Below are 23,912 nucleotides of genomic sequence, written 5' to 3'. Positions count from 1 at the left end.
TCCAGTACTTTTGCCTAGAAAATCCCATGGACGGAGGAGCCTTGTAGGCTGCAGTCCACGGGTTCGCTAAGAGTCGGACATGACTGAGTGACTTCACTTTCACTTTTCACTTTCATGCTCTGGAGAAGGAAATGGCAACTCACTCCAGTATTCTTGCCTGGAGAATCCCAGGGACAGGGGAGCCTGGTGGGCTGCCGTCTATGGGATTGCACAGAGTCAGACATGACTAAAGCGACTTAGCAGCAGCAGCAAGAGCCCTGAACCAGCTTCAGTAACTTACAGGAGCCTCTTCTCTGAGTCTGACTTGTGATCAGCATTTGCACTGCCTCCATATATACCCTAAATCTGATGAGTGTACAAGGGTGGCCGATTTGTGAATTGAGCTTTGGAGTATTGACTGTAGTGCCCACTCACAAATGTAAGATGTTCCTTCTGGAGGTAGAATCCAGCTGGGAGTGAGGAGAGAGGAGGATTGGCCAGAGAGACAGGCCTGGGCCCACAGTTCCTGAGCTGCCACATTCCAGCCTGAGCCTCTAAGTCATCCCAGAATTTATATTGGAACTTCATGTTCCACGTCATGAAGACATGTATTTTAATTAGAATAGAACTGATCTATTACAAGTTTGTAAATTTCAATGATAGCGTCTAACTCTTAACTTATGATCTGTGACCTCCTCTTGTATTCCAGTGCTGGTCCCCACATGTATAAGGGGCAAGGTGGTATTGCATCATTAAATTAGTTGTTCTTGTTACACAGACATGGAACAGGTAGTCACAAAAATTATGAGCCTTATCAAAGAAGAGGTACAGGATCTTAGAATGTGTATAGCAAGGGCCAGAGGCCAGCACATCTGCTTATTCCCCTGCACAGATAAAAGTTGTGCCAGGCCCCTGGTCAGACTTATGTCTTCACTGTGTACATTCGTCAAGCCTCCCCTCCATCCAGGAAGGCCCCTGGCTGCCCAGTGCCTGAGGCCCCAGAGTCCTGCCCTTGCAAGACCCTGAGTGGAATGAGCTTTTATTTCCATGTTTCTTTCACCTGCATATCCCAGGCTTCTGTTGCAGGGTCTGCACTGTAGAATACGTTGTTCGAATGTTGTGTGAGCTGAGCAGTAGCCACCCCCTCCTTTTCAATGTACCTATATCGAACTCTACCTGAACTGAAGTGGCTCACAGTTTCAGAACAGCAAGCTAATAGAGCTCTTCTATTTTTCTAGCATGTCACCCTCATTTCCTGGAAACCATGACCTCTTGACTCAAGTTTTCCTACCTTTTCTTGTCAACTATTAGAGTTGGACTCTGGTTAGAAACAACTTTGGGAAAGTAATGTGTCCTTGGTGAAGGTGATGAACACAAGTAGATCTGAAGTAGTGGATTCCATCACTTATTTAGTCATTCCAGGTAGAATATTACCATGTCTTATCATAAGGCCAGCAACCCCTGCCCTCTTCATATCATAATTGAATAGAAGACAAACTTATGTCTCACTATCAGAGTTTAGAGGTGATGGGGGCAGAAAGTCTGGCCATTTAGCGGTAGTTAATAATCTGCTGATTTCAGTCATCATTAAAGCCTAAGAAGGCTGCCTAACCATCTCACATTGACAGCTGGTATCCTCCAAAAATTAACTAGGAATCATGCTGAGAATACATACAGATCCTTGCTTTATTTCTTTTGCTAAATTCTCAGATAATTTTACATTTCCTGCCAGGCCATTGCTTTTCATGCTGATAGAATTGAAAAGAATCATGTAACATAGGAAAGCAATTAACTCTTTTCCCCTCTTTGGTGATTTTTTTTTTTTTTTTCTCCCAAGGCTCAGGCTATGTCATGATTAAGAGAAAGATAAAGCTGAACTCAATTCTGTGCTTTATGCTCATTGCTAGACACTATGGATAGAAAAACCACACAGACATGTGGAGGGTTCTAGGTCCTCCGACGACACCCACTCACCAGGTGACTGTTGTTATCTGGGAACTTCTGTAACTCAGTAACTCAGCTCACCCACCTGCTTCTCCATCATTCCTTTAATGAGAGTGCCCAGTTGTTCCAGGCAGTCAGTCTGAGAGCTTTCTATCCAAAGCTGAAGACAGCTAAATCTCAAACAACACACAATAAGATTGCTCTAAAGCTATTTGAGCTAATTTTACTTGGGAGTACAATTTTCCTCCAGTAAAGACAGCCATGTTTCAAGTTTAATTAATAAAATATAATTAAGCATTGATTTGCTGTTCCTCTTAAAAGATTCATTTCGGGTAAAAATATATGACAGGGATGATCAATAGTAAATATCTCTTCCTTGCCTGATGAAAAGACCTTTCCCACTAGTACAGTACAGTGCTTTCAATACTTGAAAACACCAAAAGAGACATTGTTTCTCTAGATTGTGACCTTCAAGTGATGTGCTATGATCCAAAAGTTCCAGAACTCCGAGTTCGACTAAATAGCAGATGTCTCACAGGTCCAGTCTCATTTCTTTCCTGCCTGTGCCTTATATGTCATTTTCATCCAAGACTGAAGTACCTGTTTTTCTCTTGTGTACCAGGATTTCCAGTTGGTTATTGGCATTAGGGAAACTGCATTAACGTGCTGCTGTTATCTGTGTATGTGCCTGGCACTGCCACTACAGTAGCGTCCTTGAAAGCTAGATTTATATGTACATGTGTATTTTCTTGCACACACACACAGTGCTTTTATAATTATTCATAATTCCTTATATTTTATAACCAAGTAAGCAGATGGATGGATGAACAAATGACTCAATATAAGTAACTTCTATTATGGGAAAAGGTGTCAGTAATAAAGGCCCCAAATTTGATAAGTATATCTACTTACCGCCTGTGATTTAGTTCTCAAAAAATCTCTGACTTAAGGAGTTTATACACGCTTAGTAGTGCCCACAGAACTATATGTGCAGGTGTGTGCTCAGTTGTGTCTGACTCTCTGCGACCCCATGGGCTATAGCCTGCCAGGCTCCTCTGTCCTTGGGATTTCACAGGCAAGAATACTGAAGTGGGTTGCCATTTTCTTATGTGGAAGAGCTTCCCCACCCTGGGATCATACCCATGCCTCCTGCATTGGCAGGCAAATTATTTATCACTGAACCACCAGGGAAACCAATATAGTTGAATATAGACATTCATAAATCCATTTGTACTCTAATTTAGACAGCTTGCCGAACTTAAAAATATCATTGAATGTTTACTGTATAGTTTTCAAATTTTAAATTTAAATGAAATTAGAAAGTATTTTAAAATGTTTTGTCATTGGAAAAACTCTTAATTTGTATATTTGTAGAGGTTTAGTTTTCAAATGGCAATATTTTTCCAAAGTGTTTAAAATTCCTTTTTATGTTATTCATTACATTGTCATCTTGGAAAAAAAATTAGCGTGGTAAAAATTTGCTTGTACCCTACTTGAGAAAAGATCTTGCACTGTATTCATCATTAATGGCTATAATATTCCCAACAAAGAAAATGCAGGTGATGCTGGCTTGATGTGCAGTGGATTTTGTTCCTAGGATATGGACAGAAACAAGAATAAAAACTATTCAAAATGAATGAATAGCCCCACCTGCTTCAGAGCAGATGTACAAACTGGGACATATTGTGTGTGCAGCCATTGTTATTTTAGCTAATTCCTTGGTCCTAAAGCATTAGATATATTTGGCTTTCACCACTTCATAAATAATAAATAAATGGATGGATAAATGAATAGACGATATTCAGATTGACTTGTTTTTTGTTCTGCTCCAGATAAAGAAATTCAGAATATAAGAGAAATGGACAACTGAAGGTCCTTACGTATACTTAACCTGTGCTAGAAAAGTTTATATAAGCAGTTCTTAACAACAGTGTTCCTAAGTTGTGGTCTCTTTATTCCTTTTAATTTGGTAGATTTTAAAGAGCTGTAATAAAAGTGACCCTAAACAATTTGTTCTTAGGATGCTAACTAAACTCAGCAAATATCCATTAACACATACCATTTCCAAAGACATCATGCCAAAGGCAGGTGGCCATTGGACAGGCTGGATCAGAACCACCTGGGACACTTAGAGACAAAAATATTTCCAGACTTCTTTCCCAGAGATGCTGTTGAGTAGATTTGAAGTTATACCATCAAATCTCTATATTCTCAAAGACATCCATGGTTAGAAATCAGTTGAGAAGTGTAGTTGTCAACCAGGGGGACATGTCAATGTGTAAAGTCATTTTTGGCTTTCAAAACCAAGAGTGTACGTGTGCTATTGTCATCTAATTGGCTAAGGCCAAGAATGCTGCTAAGTATCTTACTATGTGCAAGACAAACTTGTGTATCCACAAAATGAAATTATCCAACCTAAAATGTCACTGATGCCAAGTTTGAGACGTGCTGGTCTAGAAAGTAAAGATATATCCTTTGAGTCTATAATTAGAGTGAATCAAAGAGGCACAAAATATCATTTGTTCATAGTTGAATACAAATGGCATTAGTCTAAAGACTCAAAAATTAAGCAAAATCAAAAAAATGTTTTACCTTGAAATAAGTTCATGGTACGACTGCAGACAGTTCCAGTTGAAAAAGTATGTGAGAAGCATTGAAGAGTTATCTGCAATTGGTAAGATATCTGTAATGGGGATTATCTGGAGACAGTATTCCTGTACTTGAAAAAAATGATTAAAAAATTTAACTGATCCTGAAATGTTAGTAAGGGGGAAAAATGGTTTACTTGTAGAAGGGGAAATTTGTTTTAAAATACTGACTGACAAACATAGGACTATTTAAACATAAGTGCTATTTAACAAGTTAACAAAAATCAAATCTATGAAAAATGCAAATGATTTTTTTCATGGTTTGGTCCTTTTTCATCTTTGTATTGTTCTGTTGTAGATTCTGTTTTCTAGTTTTATATCATCTCTAGAGATCAAATGCTCACAAGCAGGACATATAGAAAATTACTGAACAATTATTTTGGTTGCTGTCAGTGCAGGGTTTGGATTAATAATAAAACCAATTAAATTATCAAATACCTCCACTAGAAACAATAAACATTTAATTTCCAGAGAGAAATAAGGTTAGCTATGTTGAACACCTTTTGCAAGCACAATGATAACAAAATTTTTCAAACATTGGGGAATTCTGCTATTTTGTCCAAGAATCAGGAGCAGCTTGATTTAATTAAAATAGCAACAACAGCATCCTTTTTTTTTTTTTTTTTAGCTGTCTTATGCATCTCTGATAATAACCAATCAGCAGAAATGACGGAATGCCTCAAGCAGATAAATGGCATGCCTCCCCTCATGCAAGAATGTGTAGTCCCATGTCGTGATGACTGCACCTTCACTGCTTGGTCCAAGTTTACACCCTGCTCCACGAATTGTGAAACAACTCGAAGTAGAAGGCGACAGCTCACAGGTAGGTTGTGCATTTTATTCTTTAGCTTCAAGCCGGTGATGCTGTCCTCAACCTGCTGAGGAGAATGTTCATTCCAGAAGGATGAGAAATTATATCATCTCCCCCCACCCTCCCTGCCATTATGTATCTCCTAGGCATATGATTGACACACAATATGTACTCAATTAATACTTGTGAAGTTAATGAAAGATATGAACCATTCCAAAGCTATGAAGTTCCTCTATATATAGCTTTATAATTTTTGTAGTGATAAATGGCAGTATATCAACCAACTTCCTTAGAACAGTAAATGGCAGAGTTTCTGGTATTTTTCAGGCCAGGATCTCAGCAAGCTTGAAAGAAGTACCTGATTTGTTAAAAGCATCAAAGACAGACCTCACCTATATCATTGTCTTTTGCCATTACAGTATTGATAGGTTCAGTTGCTCAACCGTGTCCTACTCTTTGCGACCCCATGGACTGCAGCATGCCAGGTGTCCCTGTCCTTCACTATTTCCCAGAGTTTGCTCAAACACATGTCCACTGAGTCAGTGATGCCATCCAACCATCTCATCCTCTGTTGTCCCCTTCTCCCACTGCCTTCAGTCTTTCCCAGTATCAGGGTCTTTACCATAACCTAACAAGTAACTTGATATTTCAAAACTTTAGCAGCGGAAGGCAAAAATGGATTATATACATAGATTCTGCTTTTGTGTGTGTGTGCTATGTTGTTTCAGTATTGTACAACTCTTTGTGACCCTATGGAGTGTAGCCCACCAGGCTCCTCTTTCCGAGGAATTCTCCAGGCAGCAATATGGGAGTGGGTTGCCATGCCCTTCTCCAGAGGATCTTCCTGACCCAGAGGTTGAACCAACACTTCTTCTGTCTCCTGAATTGGCAGGCAGATTCTTTACCACTGCCAAATCGACAAGAGACTATTGGATCCCACCATAAAAAGATACCCCATATCCAAGGGCAAAGGAGAAGCCCCAGAAAAATGGTAGGAGCAGAAAAATCACATTTGGAATCAAACCCTATACCCACCAGAGATGCTTGGAGGGCTCATAAACCTTGTGTGCACCAGGACCCAGAGACGTCACAGAGACTGAGCTGGAACTGTGTTGAGTATCTCCTGCGGAGGAGTGAATCATCAATGGGCTGCCACAGGGGCAGGAGCTCTGAGTGTAGCAGACTTGGGTATGGCATAAGCCCTCTTGGAAGAGGTCACCATTAACCCCACCATAGAGGTGCCAGAACTTACACAGGACTGGGGAAACAGACTCTTGGAGGGCACACACACAAAAAAAAACCTTGTGTCGTTACCTCCACCATAGTTTGGCCTCAGATCAAACAACAGGGAAGGAACACAGCCCTACCCATCAACAGAAAATTGGATTAAAGATTTACTGAGCGTGGCCCTGCCCATCAGAAAAAGACCCAGTTTCCCCTTCAGTCAGTCTCTCCCATCAGGAAGCTTCCATAAGCCCCCTATCCCCATGCATCAGAAGGCAGACAGACAGAAAACCACAATCAAAGAAAACTAACCAAACTGATCACATGGACCACAGCCTTGTCTTACTCAATAAAACTATAAGCCGTGCCGTGTAGGGCCACCTGAGACAGATGGGTCATGATGGAGAATTCTGACAAAATATGGTTCGTTGGAGAAGGGAATGGCAAACCACTTCAGTATTCTTCCCTTGAGAACTCCATGAACAGTATAAAAATGCAAAAAGATAGGACACTAAAAGATGAACTGCCCAGGTCTATAGGTTCCCACTATGCTACTAGAGATCAGTGGAGAAATAACTCCAGAAAGAATGAAGGGATAGAGCCAAAGCAGAAACAACACCCAGTTGTGGATATGACTGGTAATGTAAGTAAAGTCCAATGGGGTAAAGAGGAATATTGACTAGGAACCTGTAATGTTAGGTCCATGAATCAAGGCAAATTGAAAGTGGTCAAACAGGAGATGGCAAGAGTGAAAATTGACATTTTAGGCATCAGTGAACTAAAATGGACTGGAAAGGGTGAATTTAACTCAGATGACAATTGTATCTACTATTGTGGGCAAGAATGCCTCAGAAGAAATGGAGTAGCCATCATAGTCAACAAAAGAGTCCAAAATGCAATACTTGGATGGATGCACTCTCAAAAATGACAGAATGATCTCTGTTCATTTTCAAGGCAAACCATTCAGTATCACAGTAACCCAAGCCTATGCCCCTACCAGTAATGCTGAAGAAGCTGAAATTGAATGGTTCTATGAAGACCTATAAGACCTTTTAGAACTAATACCCAAAAAAGATGTCCTTTTCATTATAGGGGACTGGAAAATGCAAAAGTAGGAAGTCAAGAGATACATGAAGTAAGAGTCAAATTTGTCTGTGGAGTACAAAAGGAAGCAGGGCAAAGGCTAATAGAGTTTTGCCAAGAGAACACACTTGTTAGAGCAAGCACCCTCATCCATTAGCACAAGAGAAGGGTTCTACACATCAACATCACCAGATGGTCAATACTGAAATCAGATTGATTATATCCTTTGCAGCCAAAGATGGAGAAGCTCTATACAAGTCAGCAAAAAACAAGACCAGGAGCTGACTGTAGCTCAGATCATGAACTCCTTATTGTCAAATTCAGACTTAAATTGAAGAAGGTAGGGAAAGTCACCAGACCAGGTATGACCTAAATCAAATCCCTTATGATTATACAGTGGAAGTGACAAACAGATTCAAAGGGCCTATATCTGATAGAGTGCCTAAAGAACTATGGATGGATGTTTGTAACATTGTTACAGGAGATGGTGATCAAAACCATCCCCCAAAAAAAAATTATGAAAAGGCAAAATGGCTATCTGAGGAGGTCTTACAAATAGCTGTGAAAAGAAGAGAAGCTAAAGGCAAAGGAGAAAAGGAAAGATATACACATTTGAATGCAGAGTTCCAAAGAATAGCAAGGAGACATAAGAAAGCATTCTTCTGTGATCAATGCCAAGAAATAGAGCAAAACAATAGACTGGAGAAGACTTGAGATCTCTTCAAGAAAATTAGAGATACCAAGGCAATATTTCATACAAAGATGGGCTCAATAAAGGACAGACATGGTATAGACCTAACAGAAGCAGAAGATATTAAGAAGAGATAGAAGAATACACAGAATAACTGTACAAAAAAGATCCTCATGACCCAGATAACCATGATGGTGTCATCACTCACCTAGAACCAGATATCCTGGAATGTGAAGGCAGGTCAATACGAACAAAGCTAGTGGAGGTGATGGAATTCCAGTTGAGCTATTTCAACTCCTAAAAGATGATGCTGTGAAAGTGCTGCACTCGATATGCCAGCAAATTTGGAGAACTCAGCAGTGTCCACAGGACTGGAAAAGGTCAGTTTTCATTCCAATCACAAAGAAAGCCAAGTCCAAAAAAGTTCAAATTACCACACAATTGTACTCATCTGATACACTAGCAAAGTAATGCTCAAAATTCTCCAAGCCAGACTTCAACAGTACATGAACCATGATTTTCCAGATGTTCAAGTTGAATTTAGAAAATTCAGAGGAACCAGAGACCAAATTACCATCATCTGTTGGATCATCAAAACAAAAAACAAAAAAAAACCAAGAGAGTTCCAGAAAAAAAAAATCTACTTTCGCTTAATGACTATGCCAAAGCCTTTGACTGTGTGGATCACAACAAAATGTGGAAAATTCTTCAAGAGATGGAAATACCAGACCACCTGACCTGCTTCCTGAAAAATCAGTATGCAGATCAAGAAGCAATGTTTATCTCAAACTCCAGCTTTAAGCATTTTTTTGTTTTTTTCTTTTTTTTTTTTTTGGCAGAGAAAATTCTTAAACAGAGCAATATGTAGTATCAGTGCTAAAAGTTGGGGTTTTTCTTTTTTCCTGTAAGAAACTACAAGGAGTTTTTTTTTTATTTTTTTGTTTTTTTAAACTGGGGAACTGGTTTTCCTGAGAACCATGCTCTTTGATTTAGGACAGAATAGAAAAACAAAAGAACATGGCCAAATGCTGCTCCTTTTTCCCAGAGATAGAAAGCATCTTTTAAATCATCCTCCATTTTTTTTTTGTCTTTTAATTTTTTTTTAAATGATGGAAGAGTAAACATTTTTTTTTTCTCAAAAAACAAACAAAAAAATCTGTAAACAAGAAGGCTCAACGTGGGAACCTTCAAAACAAAATGGAAAGCCTATTCAAAGTGCAGGGCCCGTCCTGGGTGGCAGGTGGGCTGCAAGTCACAGCTGTGGCCACAGTTTTTCAAACTGCAGAGTGAAATTCTTTAGTTTTATAACATGAAAAAACTGGTGCAATACTTTCATTTATAGTCCTAAGTCAGTATCATAACTTGATCTTTTAAACTCCACGATACCACAATAAGGTAGGCAAACATCAAGGCATAGTAGAGAGCGCACACCTTAAGAACATCCTTGAGTAAACATTTACACTGGAACAGCTGCCCTCCCCATATTGCCGAGTAGACGGAGAGAACACCCTTCAGTGCAAAGTTAAAAGCTCATACATTATCAGCCCAAAAAACTTGTTTGCAAAAAGAAGAGAAAAAGAATGAATGGGGGGAGGGGTAGGAACGGGAAAAAAAGAGAACTCAAAGGCTAAACATGATGAGTATACACAAGTGAGCTCATTCTATACGGTTTAGCATGTATGGCGCTATTTGGGAGTGTAAATAGATAGATACCTTTTCACATTATAATATTGGCCTGCATGATTCAAGTATTCAAACTGATATGTTTCAGGGAAAACAAAGTGGAGAATGTGCAGAGAATAGCTGTTCCCACAGGTGGCCCCTGGCTGCAGGCGGCGAGCCCAACTTAGTGCTCCTTTCTCTCGAGGCTTGAGGTCGAAGTTCGTGAGTCTAGTCTACACTGTTACATGGACTCTCCACCCCCACCCAGGTGGTCAACAGAAAGAAAAGCATTAATGGGGGATGGGCTGCTAATTCCCCGGGGGTCGCTGCTGCTGGGAGGACCCCACAGGTTTGTGGAATAATGTGGGGTCCCCCAGAGGGAAGTGCCATGAAGGTCTCCACAGTTAGTTCCCGACAGCCCAGCACCATTCCAGTGATTGAGATCGGTCCGGCTGGAGAATGAGTGGGAACAGTCGAGGGAGCCCAGCCGGCTCTGGCTGGACCCGAGAGACTGCCAGCTGGGAGAAGGGGTCAGAGACTGACTTTGTGCAAAGAAACGACTGATCTCCTCTTCACTGGCAAACTCAGCAAGAATAGTAGTGTTCCCCAGTACACACATGTGCAGAGACTTTTCAGATGCTGTCTTTTTATTAGTGAGTGATGATGGTTTGCTAATAATCAATAGGTAATAATTTTTTGTAATCCCATCAAGTGGCTCTCTGTTTCCGCTCTCTCGTGACTGTGTTAATGTTTAACTGTTGTACCTTAAAGCCGAAATCAGTAACTATGCATACTGTAACCAAGATATTGGGCTTACAGAATTGTTCGTTGTATAAAGAAAATTTTAAATGTTGTTGCAAACTAACGAGTTATACACCATTTTTAAAATTTCTTTCTCCCCACCCCCCTTTTTTTGCCCACAAATGGTATTATAATGCTTGCTTAGTCAAAGAAGAGAGACTAAACAAGGGTAAAAATTTTAACAGTACAGAATTTGCCATCATTTCATTGCCTTGATTCTAACTGTTTGTGTCCTAAGATGCAAAAGAAGTCAGTGGCTTTTAACTGTTTACAAATAGAATGTGATTGTAAAATGTACAGTCTGGTTGTGTTTGAATTATGAACTTTCTTCAGATATAATAAACCATGACTTTTTGGCTGCTCAGCATTAACTGTCTCTTTTTTGTGAATTTATTTGTACGCTCTTTTTTATAACGAAAGTTTCAAAGTTGCTATGTATGAGGGTTCTCATAGAGCAACCAAGTAAAAAAAAAAAATCTAAGCAAATATTTGAACATTTTATCCGAACTTATTCACACTTTCACCCTGAAATAATGTGAGAACAATGGGAAACTGTTGCTTGCTCCTTCCTACCCTCTCTGAGCATCTTTGGGATCTTGTTGCTCAAACTCTCCTGTGACTTCATCTTCCCCACCATTTGTGCCCATCTCAAGCCTCAGCAAGAGACCATTTGGAACATGAAGCTTAATGACTTGACATTGTTCTTAGTGTTAACTCTCATACCTCTGTTACAAAATGAGAAATGCCACAGCCTGGACTGGCCTTTTTCTTCCCCCTTCACGGCCCTCGCTCCTCACCGCAGGAGCTTCGGGGGCAGAACCTGTGTATGTATTTCAGCGTATGACTTCAGATCATGCTCCAGCTTGCCAGGTGTAAGCTAATGTTGTTGGACACCTTAATATAAGCAAATGTTGTTCAATGCATTCAATGTATATTGACTTCCATACTGGTTTTTCCAAAAACCAAAGGTAGCTTTGAAAAACCACGTCTGGAAATGTTTGGAACGTTAAGCTGATTGACCTTTTGGGGCTTTGAGTAGTATATAATTGACTTCATAACTGCGTTAATTGTATTGTTAAAGTGTTTGGGAGTTTTTTGCGCTTGTTATGTGGAAATAAAGTGTTTGATTTAAAAAATTAAAAAAAAAAAAGAAGCAATGTTTAGAACTGGGCATGGAACAACAGAATGGTTCCAAATCAGGAAAGGAGTGTATCAAACCTGCATATTGTCACCCTGCTTATTTAACTTATATGCAGAGTACTTCATGCAAAATGCCTGGTTGGATGAAGCACAAGCTGGAATCAAGATTGCCTGGAGAAATATCAATGACCTCAGATATGCAGATGACACCACTGTTATTGCAGAAATTGAAGAACTAAAGAGCTTCTTGATGAAAGTGAAAGAGGAGAGTGAAAAAGTTGACTTTAACTCAACATTCAGAAAACTAAGATAATGGCATCCAGTCCAATCATTTCATGGCAAACAGATGGGGAAACAATGGAAATGGTGACAGACTTCATTTTCCTGGGCTCCAAAATCACTGCAGATGGTGACTGCAGCCATGAAATTAAAAGATGCTACTTGTGGAAGAAAAGCTATGACCAAACTAGACAGCATATTAAAAAGCAGAGACATTACTTTGCCAACAAAGTTCCATCTAGTCAAGGCTATGGTTTTTCCAGTGGTCGTGTGAGGATGTGAGAACTGCACTATAAAGAAAGCTGAGCACTGAAGAATCGATGCTTTTGAACTGTGGTGTTGGAGAAGACTCTTGAGAGTCCCTTGGACTGCACAGCGATCCAACTAGTCTATCCTAAATAAATCAGTCCTGAATATTCATTGGAAGGACTGATGTTGAAGCTGAAACTCCCATTACTTTGGCCACTTAATGTGAAGAACTTGACTCACTAGAAAATACCCTGATGCTAGGAAAGATTGAGAGCAGGAAGAGAACAGGATGACAGAGGATGAGATGGTTGGATGACATCACTGACTCGATGTTTGAGTAAGCTCTGAGAGTTGGTGATGGACAGGGAAACCTGGCATGCTGCAGTCCATGGGGTCAAAAAGAGTCGGACACAACTGAGTGACTGAACTGAACTGAGTACCACCTGGGAAGCCCACGTATAGATATATACATACATAGATTCTCCTTTTGTGGTATATGATCATATTGGTTCAGTTTACTTCTTTGAAATTTAATGGAAACTAAAATCATAAGTAGTTTAATCAAAGTCTTAGAGCAGTTTTCATGATAATATACAAATAATTGACATTGTAATATATCTAACTTCTTATCTAGATAAATATTCCAGAACTTCTCATTGTAGGTTTTTTCATATAGGCAAAAAAAGCTTAATAAAAGAAATGAGAACCAAGAAAAATACCAGAATAATAATTAGGTTAATAATATTGGTATTGACATTGAAGAATTAAGCAGAGATGACCATTTGTTCTCATGAGCAACTCAAGTGCTAATTCTCTTGGTTTCAAGACTCCCCTTTGTTTGTATGCATTAGATACATGATTATTTTAGATTTAATTTACTCTAATGGATTGACAAAATCCATGAGAGTCCTTAAAAGTATTTCTGATTTCCATGCAGAGCAGGAACCCATCTGTAAGTAAGGTGAAATATTCAGTCACAAAGAGAAACATTAAATGCATGTTATACTTTGATATTTTGTCTACAATAAGTGTTCATATATAAATTTATGCAGCATAAAACATATCTTCTGCTTCTAAGGTAAAATAGATTTTTTATCCTCTAAGAATATAGTGGGATAGTCTATATGTGGCAGGAATAATCCCGTGTTAAGGGACAGTTTAGGGGAACTTGGTTTACATGTTCATGTGTAATGTTTCAGAAGCCATTATCTTAACAGCTCTGTCCATATATTTGAGATGAGAAAGAATTTCCTTGAGAGGGAAAGAAAATTTTTAATTTGTGGCCAATTTTTTCTTCCTTTTGAAGGTACCAGTAAATTGAGAATGAAATAATTGAAAATCCTAGGACATTTATTTATTTTACAGCCAGTAAGTTTGTGTTATCAATTGTCAGAACTTTAATGACTTTTATTTAACATATACTTTTAAGGTAAATCTTGAAAAACCATTATACTCTATCCTAAAAATTACTCACACCCACCAAAAAAAAAAAAAACAAAAAAACAAAAACTAAAAAAAAACAACCACCTAGACTTCATTTTCTAAATCATTAAATGCTAAGCTTTTAGCTTTTGCCTAGCTAATTGATCTTTGTATGTCGCAGTACCTAGATTACCTAAACAACTGGCCAATTTCATGAAATACACAAACTGTTTAAAAAAATCAGTCAAATGGATTACATAGTAGTGTCAATTGAAAGAAAAATGCACAATGTGAGAGTTAAGGTGTATTCATGGCCTTAACTGGGGACTACCGCCCTGGAGACAGCCTCTCAAGTAGCTCTGAGAAACTGCTTTTAGGAGGTAGAGGAATAGGCTAGTTTATATGTGATTTTTTTCTGTTTTAGAATACGATACAGCCTACCTCTTGGTGAAAACTACTAGTTACAGAGAATAGAAGTCTCAAGTTTATGATCATAGTGTTCTTATCTATATATGGGAATATGCAAGAAGTGAAGTTTACTAAAATTCTTCCTGAAGTACATGTAACTATCCATGGCTCTGATTGTCCAAAGCACACGGTCTCTCTCTATTTTCTTTAACGTCCTCTGTTGAAAGCATAGAGTGTACTGAATCAGTCAAGGACTCTAGTGGATTAATCTTTTCGGACTTGAGTGGAGAGTGGGATCGTCTTTGTTCTTGTTCTGCTTGAGTGCCCCCCTTTTGGTCATAAATTCAAAGTTGGGGAGGCATTTCATGTCCCATAGCCTTAGCAATGTTCATTCCTATGTCAAGGTCAGATTTCATTGATAAACAATCCAGTGTGCTATGACTAGGTCCTTTTAATGGTAACCCCTAAATGGCTCTGGACTACCTGTCTTACTAGTCTGTATGGTCCAGGAAATGATTCTCCCTTGTTGTTTCTTCTTACATCTACTATACCACTATTATAATCATTTTAATTCTATATAGAACTGAATATTGAGTCAGTCCCTTCAAGTCTCTTAGTAATCATTACTTTGGTCAAAGACTCAGCTTTGAATTGGGTAACACAAGAAGAAACCATCTCATAGGATAAGCAGAATACATGTTACATTACCAAAAGTAATAATAAAGTCACAATGGAGATTCATGCAGTGAACGGCCAGCATCAAACTAGTTCTTAAGAGATCACCAAGACTAGGGAATAGACTGTTTAAGGCAGAAATCTGATTTTCTTTTTTGTTTTTAATGTGGGTGATTAAATGTGTTCTATTAACAAGTCCAATTAGGTCATTGCTCTTAAGTGACTGTTGCCATATAAATCCAGTCCATAGCTGAAGAAAGGCCCCTCCTGATAAGTGGGAAATTATGGTTATCTAGTGAAATTTAGCTTATTGTTCTGATTGAGCTTGAATAACTTTGATAGAAAATTCATATTTATGTTAAAATTTTCAAAGGGACCATCCAGAGCATTAGAAATCTACCAAGGTGAACTAGAAGTACTGGACATAGATAATTGACCATAGATCAAAACATTAGATTTTTAAAATTTTTCATAGGATTGTGGCTGCGTTAGAAAAACATTTGATTCCTATGTAGAAGTCCCAAGAAATCAAGATCTGCTCTGGTACTTTGGAATAAATATCTGCTTCTGATGCCCTCATCTTCTCTTCCTATTGTGAATGTTGTTTTTCTTCTGTTTGAGCATTGGTGTCAAGGTGAGTTTGAGGTTAGCAATCTTCTCTATAGACAAGTCTGGTTCAGGGGCCTTTTTAAAGTGGGAAATACGAGTCTAAGAGTCAATTCCCTTTAGTCTTATTGTGCATAAACAAGCTAAGAGTAGCTGATAAGGTTCTTTCCATCTAGGCCGGGGGAGAGTCCTTTAAATGATATATTTTTCCAGTATATATTCTCCAGAATGTAGTTCATGGGGTATCTGATCCTTATTCAAAGACAGATTACTGTGATAAACTTCAGAAACAAGTTTAAAATGTCCTTTTAACAATTCATTTAAACTTTTGTGACAATATAATATATCAACAGAAGCCATCTAGGACTATAAAGGTATATTACGGAAACATTTTTTTTCTATAAAATTATCCTCATTTCCACCAAATACAGCCAAACTAAGACTAATTTAGTAAGTCTGAGTTCAATAAATTTGGCCTGATTATTTATATAAGTGTATACCAAGAATAGCAATTGTTTATATAGGCTCTTTAAATTTGGTTGCATTTTTTTTTAACTTATAAACAGTCCCAGACTAAAGTTTATAAGACTTCTCAAAGCCAGGAAAATTATGCCTAGCACTTGCCATCAGATTTACCTATGATACCTATAGATTTGGATGAATTCCTCTCTTCTCAAGTCCCCCAGATAGCTTGAGAGTTCTTTCTTATTCACCTGATAAGGTTGCTGAAAGAAAAGAAAGTGTTAGTTGCTAAGTCAGATCCAACTCTGTGACCCCATGGACTGTAGCCCACTGGGCTCCTCCACTCATGGGATTTTCCAGGCAAGAATACTGGAGTGGGTTGCCATTTCCTTCTCCAGGAGATCTTCCCGACTCGGGGATCGAATACAAATCTCCTGCATTGCAGACAGACACTTTACCTTCTGAGCCACCAACCAAGGTTGCCAAGAACCCTGAAAATAAGGGAGTAGGCTGTCATTCTAAGGGGTTTGATGGCTTCATAAAGTCTTTCTTGGGATTTCCCACGTGGCTCAGTGGTAAAGAATTTTTCTGCGACAAAGCTAGAGGCTCATAAGACACAGGCTGGATTACTGGGTCAGGAAGATCCCTTGGAGGAGAAAATAGCAACCTACTCCAATATTCTTGCCAGGATAATCCCATAGACAGAGGAGCCTAGCACACTACAGTCCACTGGATCCTTAAGAGTAGGGTATGGACATGAGCACAACAGAGCAAGCACAGACGCACAAAGTTTATATTAGTTTTTTAAAGCTGACTGGTTATATCTGATTCTATGTTTATTCTGAAACACAACATTCCAGTCAAAGCTATGATAACATAACCAATGTTTCCATTGTGCCCTGTTAAAAGGAGAACAGATTTTTCTTGAACTTATGCAAATAACTTTATTTCCATGAAAATAAGAATAAAAAGTATCCAATTCTGGAGGGATCAGGTAGGAAAAACAAGATAAATGTTTCACTTCTACTTACAAAGTTATAATTTATCAAATGATTGTTAGTCATTATACAAGAAATATTTCCTTATATCTAGAAAACAAAGCTAAGCAGTAATATTTTAGACAAAAAGTCTAAAGAGAAAAAATAGTCTAAAAAGTGATAACCCTATCATCTGTTCATTCAGTCCTATGCAATTAATTTTGTTGCCTTCCTGTTAACAATTTTATGAAGTCATCAGATTATTCATTAGAATTCCTTAATTTCTTACCCAGTTCAGTAGTATAATCTGAAAGTTGTCAAAAACCTGTAATTGTCTGTAAGCAATTATCCTTCAGTAAAAAATAAATTAATTAAAAAACCCTGTAATTGTCCCCATAACAGCCCTTTCTATGAATCTTCTTGAAGATGAAGAATTTTAATAAAGGTAACAGAATAAAATAACTGTAAATGGCAAAAGACTTTTAAAATGGCATCTTTAAGGATCTGATTACTATTGACAAAGAAATTTGGCTATTTCTATTCCATTTTAAGATAATTTGGACTATAAATGATAACATAGGACAACTAAAATTTAGCAATTTCATGTAAACTCTAGAATATTTATATTAACAATGTTTATTCGTACAATATTACCTAAAATTCATCATCATTCATTTAATAATGTTAATCATATAATTAAATATATCAAGTAAACCTAAATAGTTTAATAACTTTCTGTGTTTTTTTAATTTTTCTTTGATTTTTCCGGGGCTCTCTGAGAAATGCCAACATTAGCAAGAGGTCATAACAGAGAGATTCAAATTCTAGTTTTGCAAAAATTTATTTTTAATATTAGAATTCTTTCAACCAATTAAGTTCATGTTAATCTTAGCCAGCCTTGATCATACATCGAATTCTTTCTCAAGGTTTCTTTTCCATAAGCCTATAATTTGCCTTTTTTGTTTTAGATTTTATCCTTTGAGTTCCCTTTTTTATTTTTCTCTTAGACTCTCTTTTGAAAATAATTACTTTGTTTTCCCGTAATAGAATGCATTTCCTTTCTATTGACCCTTTTAAAAGTTATTTTGCATATGAAAACATTTTCTTTATTTTAGTGGTTCTAATTTCATATATTAATCATAATTTTCAAACCTTAAGAACTCCATCTTTAGTGAAAACCAAGAGAAAACAGTTGTGAACTATCACATTAGCATGCCTGATTGGCAAACTTATGAACATATTCCACTACCTCTGCTGCTAAGTCACTTCAGTCGTGTCCGACTCTGTGCAACCCCATAGATGGCAGCCCACCAGGCTCCCCCATCCCTGGGATTCTCCAGGCAAGAACACTGGAGTGGGTTTCCATTTCCTTCTCCAATGCATGAAAGAGAAAAGTGAAAGTGAAGTCACTCAGTCATGTCCGACTCTTTGCAACCCCATGGACTGCAGCCTACCAGGCTCCATCCATGCGATTTTCCAGGCAAGAGTACTGGAGTGGGGTGCCATTGTCTTCTCTGATTCTGTTACCTCTAGAAACACACATTTTTCCACAATGTAATTTTTTCTCCATGTGGTACAAGATATGTACCCAGTGAACCAAACATCTTTATTTTTTTGGTAAGAATATGAAATTTGAGATTTTAATTGCTAAGCAAGTATAAATTTTCCTGTATTTTATTTGAAAATAATCTAGACAGTTGATCAATCCCTATCATTTAACTTAGTAAAATTCTTAAGTTTCAAGTTACCAGAAGATTTAGAGAAACTGTTTTTAAGTAGAAATAGAATAAGACATAATCGTTCTTAGTATTCACCTAAAAATATCCTACCATGCTTGCATTGAATTTTATGAAAATATCATTTTTCATGCTGACAAATTTTGTTAGTGGTAATATGATCTTTTTTGACATTCAGTAAACATAGATACAATAACATTTTCACATGTAGTGTTGTCATGCTGTTGGTTTTTCAGTTAAACCAATAAGCTTGTTTTCATTGGATAATGATTAATCCTCAATCATGTGATCTTAAAAGAAACTGGGTTAATTTGTATTTCTGAGAATTTCTTGAAGCACTTCATTATATTTAAGCCAATTAAATAGGTCTCTTTTACAGTTTAATTTTTATAACACCTCACCAAAGGTAGAAACATATGATATTCTATAATATATACATAGACATATAATCAGAGTTCTCACAGCTTCATTTTAAAACTTAAGACATGAATCTGGTATTACAATATAAAACTCAGTAGTTTATAATAACTGTTGCAATGAGTTTATTCTTGGAGTTTACTCTTGGATAAAAGCTGACCGCCCCCTCCCCCCTTTTTTTTTCAATTTTAGAAATTAGAGATGGTCTAGATAAGAGTTTCCGGAGAAGGCAATGGCACCCCACTCCAGTACTCTTGCCTGGAAAATCCTATGGACAGAGGAGCCTGGTGGGCTGCAGTCCATGGGGTCGCTAAGAGTTGGATATGACTGAGCGACCTCACTTTTCACTTTCATGCGTTAGAGAAGGAAATGGTAACCTATTCCAGTGTTCTTGCCTGGAGAATCCCAGGGACAGGGGAGCCTGGTGGGCTGCCATCTATGGGGTCCCACAGAGTCGGACACGATTGAAGTGACTTAGCAGCAGCAGCAGATAAGAGTTTCTGAGACCTGGTAGAACATTTACATCTCAAAGACTCAGGGAGATCATTGTAAGCTCTTCCTAGAAGAACTTTTGTTCCCTTAGGGTCAGAATTTTGAAAGAATATTATATAAAGCCAGCTTTGTCTCTAACTGCATATGTAAAAGCCACTGTTGCAATGTCAGGAGAGTCCCATCATGACCTTTTTCAGGATGAAGTTTTCTTAATTTCCAAACTACTTGCAAGTATAAGCTCCTATATATATATGAACCTGGCAGGGTATGAGTCAAAGGTTTATCTGACACCACTTTTCTTCTGCTTTGAAGCCTTTGTTAACCATTTCAATGTCAGTTTGTCAGAATAAAAGACTGCATGGTGGGCTGGTATGCTGTTGGGCTTAACACCTCTAGGAAGCACCCTGGATTTATCTCACCTCTTTCAAAAGTCTGTTTCTCCCTCTGGCTGTATAAAATTTCCATGGATATTTGGAACACTGAATGACCAATGTTATATGTGTCCTCAAAACAAATTTCTTTGAATTAATGAGTCAGTCTCCTTATGGGACCATTGCATGGCGTGAGGGCTTGCCCTTGCTGCTGTCATAAGTTTCCCAGTTGACTAAGAAAGCTGTAACTGGTTGGGAAAAGCTATGTCTCTTATCTTTGGAGCTGAAAGTACTCACATGGTAATTTATTCAGACAAACTCTGCTTAAAGTATTCAAGAAAAGATGCCAATCAATACTCCTATGTAATCATCCAGTCCAAACTACTCAGTGTATTTCAACTGAGCAACCTCCCAGCCTCTCTCAACTGGAGTAACCCACTCAAGTGGCTTTTAATAGAGCAAAATCTTCCCATTGTCTTTCATCTGGATAACCTAGTTACCTCTTCTTGAATCTAAGTTGAAGGAAAACTTACTCTTCATGGCAAGGAGTTTAACAATCACACACACAAAAAACCTTAAGAAATGTGAACCAACACAGGAGATCCAAAACCTAGGAGAGGCTTACCCAGTTGTCTAGACTCCCTGAGGGTATATACTAGCACAAAGGGCCTTTTCTGGGGGTCAAGGCCCCAAATAAAGTTCAGGCAAATGAGACAAGTATATTCTGAGTCCCTTAGTGGTCACCAAAATTTTCAACTGAAAGACAAATGCACAACACTCATGTTGTGAGTTAGGCTTTATCCCAGGTCTGAATGAGAACTATTGCCCAGGAGATAGCCTCTCAGATAACTCTAAGGAACTGCTACAAAGAGGAAATGGTGAAAGCTGGTTTATATGTGACATAAAGGGAATACTTCATGCAAAGATGGGCTCAATAAAAGACAGAGATGGTATGGACATAACAGAAGCAGAAGATATAAAGAAGAGGTGCAGGAATACACAGGACTGTACAAAAAAGATCTTCACGACCAAGAGAATGATGATGGTGTGATCACTCACCTGAGCCAGACATCTGGAATATGAAGTCAAGTGGGCCTTAGGAAGTATCACTACGAACAAAGCTAGTGGAGGTGATGGAATTCCAGTTGAGCTATTTCAAATCCTGAAAGATGATGCTGTGAAAGTGCTACACTCAATATGCCAGCAAATATGGAAAACTCAGCAGTGGCCACAGGACTGGAAAAGGTCAGTGTTCATTCCAATCCCAAAGAAAGGCAATGCCAAAGAATGCTCAAACTACTGCACAATTGCACTCATCTCTCACACTAGTAAAGTAATGCTCAAAATTCTCCAAGCCAGTCTTCAACGATATGTGAACTGTGAACTACCAGTTATTCAAGCTGGATTTGGAAAAGGCAGAGGAACTAGAGATCAAATTATCAACATCTGCTGGATTATCGAAAAAGCAAGAGAGTTCCAAAACAAAAAAAATATATATTTCTCTTTTCTTGACTATGCCAAAGCCTTTGACTGTGTGGATCACAATAAACTGTGGAAAACTCTGAAAGAGATGGAAATACCAGACAACCTGATCTGCCTCTTGAGAAATCTGTATGCAGGTCAGGAAGCAACAGTTAGAACAGGACATGGAGCAACAGACTGGTTCCAAATAGGAAAAGGAGTATGTCAAGGCAGTATATTGTCTCCCTGCTTATTTAACTTATATGCAGAGAACATCATGAGAAACGCTGGGCTGGATGAAACACAACCTGGAATCAAGATTGCCGGGAGAAATATCAGTAACCTCAGATATGCAGATGACACCACACTTATGGCAGAAAGTGAAGAAGAACTAAAAAGCCTCTTGATGAAAGTGAAAGAGGAGAGTGAAAAAGTTGGCTTAGGGCTGAACTAAGATCATGGCATCCGGCCCCATCACTTCATTGCAAATAGAAGGGGAAACAGTGGAAACAGTGTCAGACTTTATTTTTGGAGGCTCCAAGATCACTGCAGATGGTGATTGCAACCATGAAATTAAAAGACTCTTGCTCCTTGGAAGGAAAGTTTTGACCAAGCTAGACAGCATATTAAAAAGCAGAGACATTACATTGCCAACAAAGGTCTGTCTAGTCAAAGCTATGCTTTTTCTAATAGTCATGTATGGAAGATTTCTGATTACAGTATCAATTTCCGTGCTTGTGATGGGTCTGTTAAGATTTTCTATTTCTTCCTGGTTCAGTTTTGGAAAATTGTACTTTTCTAAGAATTTGTCCATTTCTTCCACGTTGTCCATTTTATTGGCATACAACTGCTGATAGTAGTCTCTTATGATCCTTTGTATTTCTGTGTTGTCTGTTGTGATCTCTCCATTTTCATTTCTAATTTTATTGATTTGATTTTTCTCTCTTTGCTTCTTGATGAGTCTGGCTAATGGTTTGTCAATTTTATTTATCCTTTCAAAGAACCAGCTTTTGGCTTTGTTGATTTTTGCTATGGTCTCTTTTGTTTCTTTTGCATTTATTTCTGCCCTAATTTTTAAGATTTCTTTCCTTCTACTAACTCTGGGGTTCTCCAACTCTTCCTTTTCTAGTTGCTTTAGTTGTAGAGTTAGGTTATTTATTTGACTTTTTTCTTGTTTCTTGAGGTATGCCTGTATTGCTATGAACTTTCCTCTTAGCACTGCTTTTATAGTGTCCCACAGGTTTTGGGTTGTTGTGTTTTCATTTTCATTAGTTTCTATGCATATTTTGATTTCTTTTTTGATTTCTTCTGTGATTTGTTGGTTATTCAGAAGTGTGTAGTTCAACCTCCATATGTTGGAATTTTTCATAGTTTTTCTCCTGTAATTGAGATCTAATCTTAATGCATTATGGTCAGAAAAGATGCTTGGAATGATTTCAATTTTCTTGAATTTATCAAGTTTAGATTTATGGCCCAGGATGTGATCTATCCTGGAGAAGGTTCCATGAGCACTTGAAAAAAAGGTGAAATTCATTGTTTTGGGGTGAAATGTCCTATAGATATCAATTAGGTCTAACTGATCTAATGTATCATTTAAAGTTTGCATTTCTTTGTTAATTTTCTGTTTAGTTGATCTGTCCATAGGTGTGAGTGGGGTATTAAAGTCTCCCACTATTATTGTGTTATTGTTGATTTCCCCTTTCATACTTGTTAGCATTTGTCTTACATATTGTGGTGCTCCTATATTGGGTACATATATATTTATAATTGTTATATCTTCTTCTTGGATTGTTCCTTTGATCATTATGTAGTGGCCTTCTTTGTCTATGATCCACCTCCCAGAATTCTGGAAATAAAAGCAAAAATAAACAAATGGGATCTAATTAAAATTAAAAGCTTCTGCACAACAAAGGAAAATATAAGCAAGGTGAAAAGACAGCCTTCTGAATGGGAGAAAATAATAGCAAATGAAGCAACTGACAAACAACTAATCTCAAAAATATACAAGCAACTTATGCAGCTCAATTCCAGAAAAATAAACGACCCAATCAAAAAATGGGCCAAAGAACTAAATAGACATTTCTCCAAAGAAGACATACTGATGGCTAACAAACACATGAAAAGATGCTCAACATCACTCATTATTAGAGAAATGCAAATCAAAACCACAATGAGGTACCACTTCACACCAGTCAGAATGGCTGCGATCCAAAAATCTGCAAGCAATAAATGCTGGAGGGGGTGTGGAGAAAAGGGAACCCTCCTACACTGTTGGTGGGAATGCAAACTAGTACAGCCACTATGGAGAACAGTGTGGAGATTCCTTAAAAAATTGCAAATAGAACTACCTTATGACCCAGCAATCCCACTGCTG

General features: G+C 38.0%; 1 protein-coding gene across 1 annotated transcript in view; it reads left to right on the top strand.

Annotated features, from left to right (window-relative positions):
• The window catches only part of THSD7B (thrombospondin type 1 domain containing 7B), a 1,055,806-nt gene that overhangs the window by 742,963 nt on the left and 288,931 nt on the right, over nucleotides 1-23,912 (top strand). Inside the window, exon 13 of the mRNA XM_069574436.1 lies at nucleotides 5,200-5,394. Coding sequence (XP_069430537.1) covers nucleotides 5,200-5,394 — 195 coding nt within the window. The remainder of the gene's footprint in view (nucleotides 1-5,199; nucleotides 5,395-23,912) is intronic.

The sequence above is a fragment of the Ovis canadensis genome, chromosome 2 (assembly GCF_042477335.2).
Source record: "Ovis canadensis isolate MfBH-ARS-UI-01 breed Bighorn chromosome 2, ARS-UI_OviCan_v2, whole genome shotgun sequence".
Taxonomy (NCBI): Eukaryota; Metazoa; Chordata; class Mammalia; order Artiodactyla; family Bovidae; genus Ovis; species Ovis canadensis.
Note: the sequence above shows the minus strand (reverse complement) of the source record. Positions and strands in the feature narration are given on the sequence as shown.